The following is a 10,078-nucleotide window of genomic DNA, read 5'->3' as shown; positions in this document are numbered from 1 at the left end:
ACTCACTTTGTAGACCAGGCTGGCCTCGAACTCAGAAATCCGCCTGCCTCTGCTGGGATTAAAGGCGTGCGCCACCACGCCCGGCTCTAGATCATTTTTAATACCCAATGTAACTATAAATGCTATATACCAGTTGCTATAACATACTGTGAGGGAACAGTGACAAGAAAAACAAAACTTGTGCAGTCATCCTGTAATCCTAACACTTGGGAAACTAAGGCATAAGGATCACCAGAGTTTGAGTCAGCCTGGGCTACATAGTGTCACCAGCCTTGGTGACAGAGTGAAACCAGCAAAAACCAACAACAAAAAAGTCAATTAAGACTGGGAGAATGGCTCAGTGGGTAAAGCACTTAGCACACAGGCACAGAACCAAGTTCAAACCACCAGAACCTATGTAAAGCCAGGTGCAGTAACCCTCCAGCAAGCTGGGAGGCGGAGACGGGACAACCTCTGGGAGCTTGCAGCCCAGCTGGCCTGGCCTATGCAGTAGTGAACAAAAGACTGCCTCAAATAAGGTGGGATGCGAGCGAGGACCCACACCCGAGGCTGTCCTCATTTCTAACTACACACACCATGGGACCCACCCGCATGCATGAATTCATATACACGTTCACACACAGGCAGATTTTTTTAAGTCCATTCATTAACTTAATCACTTTCTGCTCTATTTTTCAATAGAGAGCCTAAAGGATTATTGGCATAAACTGTTACATGGTGGGTGCTGAGGGAGTGTGGGGCTGAAAATTAATTTCAAGATGATTGGTTACTCACTAACCACAGCACAACAGCGGATGAGTACAGATTCACAACTATCAGGATTAACAAGAATGCCTAACCTTGAAAGCCCTAAGATAATGAGGAAACACTAACTGTAAGGTAAGAGCAGGGCTCGAGATGGCTCAGAGGTTAAGAGTACTGCCTGCTCATCCAGAGGTCCCAGGTTCAGGTCCTAGCACCCACACGGTGGCTAACAACTGTAACTCCTGTTCCAAGGAATTCCTATGCCCTTTTCTAGATGTTGCAGACACCAAACACACATAAGCTACACAGACATACATGAAGGCAAAACACTCATACACATAAAAACATAAAAACAAACAGGCCAGGACAGCCTAGGAAGGCACAGTGATTGATACATGCCTGTAGTACCAACCACTTGGGACCATGAGTCCAGGAGTTTGAGGCCAGCCTGAGCAATATAACAAGACGCCCGGCAGGAGAAGGGGTAGTACTTCCCAGGTCTGAGTTTGCAAAGGCATTTCTTAAGTGGCTGCTCAGAGTACTGCTTCAGAAGTTTAGTATAGCTTTGAATGCAATCTCACATCCTTCCCATAGGGTCTAGACCTGGATAGCAACAGCAAGACAATGCTCAGTGGCAGCTGATGAAGGAAAGGTCAGCACCCACAACTTTGATGGGACTCTGGAGACACAAAGTTCTGCAGGTAGACTCAGACGGCTTCTGGAGATGCTCTCCAGGCCCAGGATGCTTGCATGTGATCGGGTGGACAGGTTACTGCATTCCTTGTGTATAGACCTACATCAAACTGCAAGCTCGTCAACAGAAGTTAAACACTTCCTGCCATTCTTTCCCCTAAGTGACAAGTGTCCTAAGTAGCCCGAATTGTGTCGTATTCATTCTGTCTTAGGCACTGTTTGTAGCTCAGTGGAATAAGGCTGAAGCTGCATCTTATACAGCATCATGAGCTCTTGGGGAGGGAGGGAGACCAGATCAATGTCTTGCTGACCCTACCTTTCTGTTATGGGGTGGGGTGCAGAGTTACATATACACTCGTGTGTGTGCATGGACATATGGGTGCACATGCAATTGGGGGGGGTCAGTCAACATCAGTATCTTCTCTCTTTGATGGTTTTCCACCTCATTTATTTGGTGAGGCCAGCTGGCCAATGGACTCCAGGGACCCACGTGCCTCAGCCCAGGCTGGAGTTACAGATATGTGCCACCCTACCTGGCTTTCACATGGGTGATGCGGATCCAAAGTCAGGCCCTCAGGCTTGTATGGCAGACAGCTCACTGACTGAACCACTCGCCCCACTTCCAGTTGTTTTCACTGTCAAGCCCTCACTTTTGGCCGCTCCAGAGACGGCTTATCGGGTAACAGTACTTGATGTGAGCTTGAATCCCCAGCAACCACTCAAAAAGTTAGGCAAAACTGTGTGTGCCTGTAACCTCAACATTGAGGGGGAGAAGATAAAACTGGTAGATAGAGCTGGGCAGTGGTGGCACACGCCTTTAATCCCAGCACCTAGGAGACAGAGGCAGGCAGATTTCTGAGTTTGAGGCCAGCCTGGACTACAGAGTGAGTTACAAGACAGCCAGGGCTATACAGAGAAACCCTGTCTCAAAAAACGAAAGAAAAAAAACAACCCAAAAACCCAAAAAACTGGTTGATAATAGGAGCTCCATGAGCAGCCAGCTTAACCCAAAATAGAGAGTCTCTGGGTCAGTGGGACTGTGTCAAGGGTGTACAATGGAGAGTGAAAAAAGACAGCCAGCATTCCCTAGCTTCCACAGGTTATGTGCACCCACACATGCACATGAAGACACACGCACACATGCCCACCTCTATTTCCCAAAGAACTGTTCTTCACGTGTCACTAAGCTATGGCAATTTGCTCTATTCTACAATATGAAGGGTTGTGATCTCTCTCCTGTCTGGGTAATGACTGAACACCCAGTTCCAGCCATGGCCTCTCCCATCATCCTTCCATCATTTTATCAAAGCAACATTTTACATCGCCTCAAATACCACGGCTTTCAAATCCCCCTCCTCCTGCCATCCTCTAGGGGGAAAGTCACTAATTGTCCTCACCGCTGCTGCAAGAGGTCAGTCCTCCCATTCATCTGCCTAGGACATCTGTCATCAACACGTGGACAGTTAGCATCTCAGCACACAGCAGCAGTTCCACACTGCTCAGCGGCCTAGACATATGCCCGCTGCCAGTGTTCTAGTGGTGCTGGCTCTACAGCAGCAGACAGAGGAGGAACGGCATCCTCAAAGAACACACATAATCATTTGAGAGATACAAAACATGCAAGGTCATTTGAAAAAAACCACCTGTCAGCAGCTACCACCCAGTCAGTAACAAGTCCCTTGAAGGTGTGCCGTGGCATCACTTCAATACAGCCGCACTGCCTGGCTCCGCAGCTGCAGAGACACTGCAGTCTAAAACTTGGAGCTGCTGGACAGTAAAAAAAAAACTGTTTGATTTATGAAGTGGGTCAACCAAAAGCAGTCATGTCAAAGGAAAGAGGTCCCCAGGGGAGCCTGGGGTCTGCTCCCCCCTTCTAGCTGCTTTTGTTCATGCTTTATCCTCTGTGAAAAGCCAACAGTCCCACGTCAGAAGACGCTCCTGGAATATAACCAAGTTGGGACACAGGCAAAGATGACTTCATACTATTTTCTCTAGGATAATACAAACTTTATTTTAGCCATTGCTTGATCAGAAGCACCCAGAGCTCTGCTTTATCACAAGGCAAGGTCTGATTCCAAAGCACCTCAGAAAAGACTCTTTCTGTCCTTGTTTTTGAGACAGGTTCTCATGTACTCCAGGCTGCCTTTGAACTTTTGTTTTGTCTTTTAAGGCAGGGTTTCTCTATTATGTAGACCAGGCTGCCCTGTAACTCAAAGACCTCCACCTACTTTTCTTCTGGAATTAAAAGTGTGTGCTACAGCACCTAGCATATTTACTTATATTTATTTGTGTGTATAGGTGCATACCTTTGTGTGTTTATATATATGACCTCATGCATACAAGCAGCCTGGCACATGTGTAGAAGTCAGAGGACAGCCCACTTTCTTCTTCTACCAGGTGGGTTCTGAGAATCAAGCTCAAGTTGTTATCAGACTTGGTAGTGACTGCCTTTACCCACTGAGCCATCTCCTCTGGCCATGTCTAGCTTTCTTTATTACTTTAAGCAAACACACACTAACAGCTTCCAGTTGTTGCAGCATGCACTTACCTAACAAATACCTGAGTCCCACTACACAAAATGCTTAGGCACAAGGACACAGAGGGAACAGCACAGTCAGAATTTTAGCTTACAGTATGCTTTTATTTTTGTAGCACTGAAAATCCTAGTGTGTCACCCGTGTTAGGCAGACAACTACTACAGAGCTGTACCTCCAGCCTGAGTCCACATTTTAGTCAAGATTGACAGAAATAGATCTATGTCAACTAGTGATAATAAGTATGGAAAAAAAAGAATTTTATAGAGACATAAAGCAGAGAGAGAGTGTGTTATTAGAGTTCTAGGAGGCTTCTCTGACTGGTAATACAGTCACTCTACGCTAGGAACTGAGCTAAATACTTACTGGGCACCATTTCATTTAACTTCAGTAACTATGTCTAATGCTATTGCCAATTCCACCATACAGAGCTTAGGGAAGTTAGACCGCAGAGTCTGAAGGAAGGGAGGTAAGGATAACGAACCAACGTCTGTATCTTACAGGAGGTAAGGAAGCTGGGCTTTCAATTCAGGAAAGCAACTCCAGACTCATGTTCATCCCCCACTCCACTCCACCACCATACTGATGGACAAACAGCCCAAGAAGCCAAGGGTGGTGTGGTAACAAAGTAGCAGGTCCTTCTGGCCACCTTACTGAGAAATTAGTGCAACTCAGTCTTCCTCTAATAGCAGACTATTACTCTCACAGCCAGCTGAAAACCAAGCCTTATCTTGAAACAAGAGGAGACAGACATCTGAGGCTCACAGAGGCTAGCTACTCAACCCTAAGGATGCTCTTCCCTCTCCCTAACCGAACCTCTGACACCAGGCTTGCACACTTGGTTAATTCCATTCCTATGTAGAAAAAGGGAACAGAAGAACAAAGTGTGACTGGGCCAGCTGCCTGACAGCCACAAGCAGTTCTCACAGATGTGTCGGACCGGACTGGCAATTGAGAGAGAAGCCAGCAAGGAGAGAGCAGTCTTTCCAGCCCCATTCAAGAAAGTACAGCTCTTCCACAGGTCCTGGAGTACCAGAGTGAGAGACATGAGCTGTTTTCTTCAGAGGCAGAAGGCAGGACAGACAGAAGTACGAGGAAAAGGTCACCCAGTTCTCTAGAAGGGAAGGAGAGGAACCCCAGGAGGAGTAAGCATGGAAAGAGGCTAACATACTTCACGGAGGGAAATACCATGACCAAGGGCAAATAGTAACTGCAGAATTTCTGGAAATCCCAAGTTGGGGGCCCGGATAAAGTTACCCGAGAAACCAAGAGAAAAGAGCAGTAGAGGACCAGAGGTAAAATCAAAGGTCACTGCCTGCACCTACCCACTGGATAAGAGTGTTTCTTTATGGTCACCACAGCCAGACAACCTGTGGCCAGAGTTAATCAACAACTTCAATTTGCAATTGCATTCCAAATCCAAGCACATTGAAACTTGACTCAAAACCTGGATTTCCATCTTACATCCCAATGGACTTGAGTATCCCAGTTTAAACACTGACTAAGCTCATCTCCTAAAACCTCCCCTGTCAAAGCAAGCGCAGGCACACACAGAGGGAGAGAGGAGAGAGAGGGAGAGAGAGAGGGAGAAAGAGAGGGAGAGAGAGAGGGAGAGAGAGAGGGAGAGAGAGAGAGAGGAGGAGAGGAAAGAAGAGGGAGATCCAGTACTCAGTCTTGTTCTCCAGAAAGTTATCTCCAGTAAGTCAGGTCTCATAACCCAACGTTGCACCAAACAAATTATGACCTGAATGGCAAGGGAGGAAAAAAAAAAAACAAAAAAAACTGTGTCACCTAGAGAAACCCAATTAACAACATGACTCTGCTCTCTTCAATTCTCTCTCCCCTCCAGTGATATCCGGGGCACTTGTGAGGTGGCTGCCTTTTCCCTGGGTAATTTACAAGCCAGAAGCCAATGTGTACAGAGACCTTCTGAGAAGGTAAGCATGAGGTGGGAAATCCTGCTCTAGCTACACCTACGCCGGTTGGGAAAGCTCACCGGCACGGAATCAAAACACCACCTGGGAGACAGTCTGGAATGGTTCACCTTGAAATTTCTATGTTGCCCTTAAGACAAAGCTGCCCGCTAGAGAAACACTTACAAATGCTGGACTGAAAATTCCGAAGGAGAGAGAGTAAGTGCCCCACGTGGAACAATAAATGGGTTATTTGAAAGCATTCCTGACACAGTTGTTTCCTCTTAACCGCTTCCCTAATGAGCCCCTCCCTCCAACTCTCCTTTGCCTCCACTCCCACTAGTTCCCTCCCTACTGACCTCAGGCAGCGTGTTCTGTGTGTGTGTGTGTGTGTGTGTGTGTGTGTGTGTGTGTGTGCTTGTACATGTATGTAAACATCGTCTTCCGGCCCGAGTTTCCGAGGAAATCCAGGCTTCCCTTCCTCCCACTGTGCACTTGTCTGTCCTCCCAGCCCCACGCGGCTGCAGAGTTAGTAATGTAATATTCAGGGACCCCGAGACCGGAAATGCCTGGGTCTGAAAAGCTGCACTTGAAACACGAGAAAAGGGATAGGGAAAGTGAACGTGGGATGGAGACGTAGGAGGTGTGTGGGGTGGAGCGAGGAGGTGAAATCCGCCCAACTTGCAATTTAGGGGTAGGCGAGGAAGAAAACGAGGGATGAGGGGGAGGCTGAGGCAGTTGCAAAGTCAAAATTCCAGGAGCCAGAAGAGGAGGTGGAGGAAGCAGACATGAGGGCCGAGAGAGGGGGGCACAAGAAAGGCTCTGCAGGTGATGCAGGGCTGTGTTTAGGGACACCAGAGGTGACCCTCAAACGCCTATAAAGGAGGGGACTCGGATCCCAGCAGCAAGGTAGGGGTGGCACGCAAGTGTGGGGGGAGGGCAGCACAGGGTGGGGACCAAACTGGCTCCCAGAATCTCCAGAGGGCGAAGCCCCCGAGCAGCGAGAGCTCGGGATAGGGGCAGGGGTCGCGGGCGCGAGGCTGGGGGTGGTGCTCACCCGCAGGGCAGACAGGTCGATGTCGTCCAGGCTGCGGGCGGGGGCTGGGTCGCCCATGGCCGCCGCGGGGCCACTCACGCTCCGGCTCGCTCACTCCGCTGCCGCCGTCGCCGCTTCTCCCCCATCGGGGGACCCGAGGGGCGGGCTCCACCGCGCCTGCCCCGAAGGCCGGGGAGGGGGAGGGCCAGCGGGAGGACCGACCCAGCGGCTGACAGGCGCTCTCACCCGCGCGCCTGCAACCCGAGTCGCCGGCTGCCCTGCGCACGCGCAGAGCCGACCGTGACGCGAACGCGCCGGGCGCCCCCTCCCGCGGGGCGCCGACACCTGCGCGCAGGCGCAGGAGAACGGGCGGAGGGCGAGCGCGGACCCAGACTCGCTAGATCCTGGCGTGGAAGGAGCGCGCCCACCCGCTGGTGCGCGTGCGCACACACCTTCCCTTCCTTTTCCCCCTTTTATTATTGTTGCCTCCTCTCCTCTAGTTCCTTCGTTGATCTTTATTTGACTCCTTTTCTTCCCTTCCCCTCTTTCGTGTGCCCAGCTGCCAATCAAACCACCTACCTCTCGATTTGCGGGGGAAGGGAGGCGGGACCCAACCCCCTCTATTACTAGGGGGGTTGTTATGGTAACTCCCCACGCGAGGGCTGCTGGCCTCTAGATAGGACGTGCTGTCCACCCACCCAATTGCCATGGTAACAGTGGAGCCGCTGAAGGAGGGGCCTCTCGGTGAGAACTTGGCTGGAGAAACCACGTGGGAGGGAAGGACAGGGTACTGTCTGCCCTTTACTCCCTTTCTAGGCTGGAGTGGGGATGTTGGAAGCAGATAGGCACTCCTACTGCACAGGTCTGTATCTGCTTCTCTTAGCACAGTGTTCTGCAGGAAAGAACTATCCCTGGAGTTGCTAGTGGAAAAGCAGAAGACGAAGAAACTGTATCCAATCCCTTCAAATGTTGTTCCAGCTCCTCAGATCTACTCCTGTTGGCACAGCACCTCCAGCCGGTTAGTCTCACTAGAGGATGGGTGAGGCTTTGTAACTATAGACAGACATGTTCTGCCACTGACTAATGTATTGTGTGACCCTGAGCAAGCGAATTTGCCTCTGGGCTTTTCTTTCTCTATGAAGTTGAGGGGAGAAGGTTCTGAGTTTTCAAGAGCTCTTCCAACACTAACACTCCCTCTGAAAATGAATATAAACATTGCTTAGGTGAGTTTGAATTCTCTGGAGGCTTCTTGGCACATTTGGGTGCACATTCAAACTTGCTCCTGGTACTCTCCTGACTCATTTACCTTGCCCCTGATATGCAAGCTACAATCCCCATTTGGCCTTCCCACATGGCCTCTCTGCCTGGCACCTTCAATTAAATTCTTCATTATCCAGAAGTGATTTTTTTTTTCTAAAACTTAAATCTGACATCATTGTCCTGTTTAAAACGGTTTTCTGAACCCCACCATTCAGGAAGCTGAGGCAGGAGGATTACATTTTCTATTAGCCTGGACTATAAAATGACAGGGAGAAAAAAACCCAAAATTTGAAAAAACACCGTTTGATGACTCCCACTGCCTTGTGGGTAGTGATATCAAAGACTTTCAAGATTCTGCTGGTTCTTTGACCATATATATATTTTTTTCTCTTCTGGTTTTATGTTCTAATAAACCATACTTAAACTTGCTCCAGATGTACTGAAATATATTCTACTTGAAGCCCCCAGAACTCGACACCTCTTACGTGTCTTTGCACTTCCTTCTCTTTTCCCTGGAGTATTCTCCAATTTCCAGCTGTGCTGACTACTTTTATGTCAACTTGACACAAGTTAGAGCAATTTGAGGAGAGGGAACCTCACCTGAGAAAACACCCTCACCGGGTTGGCCTGTGGGTAAGCCAGTGAAGCCTTCTCTTAACTGGTCATGGATGTGGGAGGTCCCAGCCCACTGTGGGTGGTGTCACTCCTGGGCATGTGGTCCTGGATTTTGTAAGAAAGCAGGTAGAGCAAGCCAGTGAGCCTCTGCGCCATCTTCTGTGGCCTCTGCTTCAGTTTCTGCTTCCAGGTTCCTGCCCTGACTTCCTGCAGAAAGTGAGTGTGACCTGAGCACTGTAAGCTGAGATAAACCCTTTCCTCCCCATGTTGCTCTTGGTCGGGGTGTTTTATTACAAAGTAGAAATCCAACTGAGACACTAGCCATGGCCACTCTCATTGGCCTTTGCTTTGCCTGGCCTGCTGGAATCACCTCTATGCACGCTATTTTACAATATTTTGTTACATGCATTTGTATGCATGCAGGGGTGCATGCACAAAGGACTACCTCTGTGTGGAGATCTCCTGGGTATGGTGGCTCAAACCTCTAATAAAGTGCTCAAGAGGATTTCCAGAAAGTACAAGGCCATCCTGGACTACAAAGTAAGATCCTGGCCAGCCTGTGCTATATGAAGCCTTGTCTTTTTTTAAGGTTTATTTTTATGTATATGAGTACACTGTGGCTGTACAGATGGTTTTGAGCCATCATGTGGTTGCTGGGACTTGAACTCAGGACCTTCAGAAGAGCAGTCAGTGCTCTTAACTGCTGAGCCATCTCACCAGCCCAAGCCTTGTCTTAAGAAACAAAAATCCAGGTGTGGTGGTATACACCTGTAATCCCAGTACTTAGGAGGCAAAGGCCAGAGGATAGTAGCAAGTTAAGGGCTAGCCTGGCCTACATAGTGAATTTCAAGACAGCCTGTGAGATTCTGTCTAAAATGAATTAAATAATACAGAGGCATTTAGCATATACTCAATAAATTTCTTAATGCCAGATTCATGGGCTGTTTAATAAAGATAGTTAATAAATGAACAAATCAACATCTCAGGGATGGGATAAATGGCCACCTTCACCTCACAAGGCAGTGAAGGAGAATAAGCAAGACTGGCACTAGCTGGTTCTCCTTTGCTTGTTTTGCAACCTTGCTTTCCTCCCCTACCCTTTCATCAAGACCCCTGGACCAGAGTCGGGCGTGGTGGCGCACGCCTTTAATCCCAGCATTTGGAAGGCAGAGGCAGGCAGATTTCTGAGTTCAAGGCCAACCTGGTCTACAGAGTGAGTTCCAGGACAGCCAGGGCTACACAGAGAAACCCTGTCTCGGAAAACCAAACAAAAAACCCCACCA

At 48.9% G+C, this 10,078-nt stretch overlaps 1 protein-coding gene across 9 annotated transcripts in view; it reads right to left on the bottom strand.

Moving 5' to 3' along the window:
- Mink1 (misshapen like kinase 1) overlaps positions 1-7,216 on the bottom strand; it is a 53,307-nt gene extending 46,091 nt beyond the window's left edge. For 4 of the 9 annotated variants that reach the window (XM_029484113.1, XM_029484114.1, XM_029484115.1 and 1 more), the window contains exon 1: positions 6,942-7,214. In XM_029484113.1, the coding sequence (XP_029339973.1) occupies positions 6,942-6,998 (57 nt within the window). In that variant the 5' untranslated portion in view covers positions 6,999-7,214. Of the gene's footprint in view, positions 1-6,941 lie in introns of all 9 variants that reach the window. The other 5 variants (XM_021176952.2, XM_029484118.1, XM_029484119.1 and 2 more) reach the window with 2 other exon arrangements.
- Positions 7,217-10,078: the final 2,862 nt, after the last annotated feature.

This window comes from Mus caroli, chromosome 11, assembly GCF_900094665.2.
Source record: "Mus caroli chromosome 11, CAROLI_EIJ_v1.1, whole genome shotgun sequence".
Taxonomy (NCBI): Eukaryota; Metazoa; Chordata; class Mammalia; order Rodentia; family Muridae; genus Mus; species Mus caroli.
This window is presented reverse-complemented; position numbering and strand designations above follow the sequence as displayed.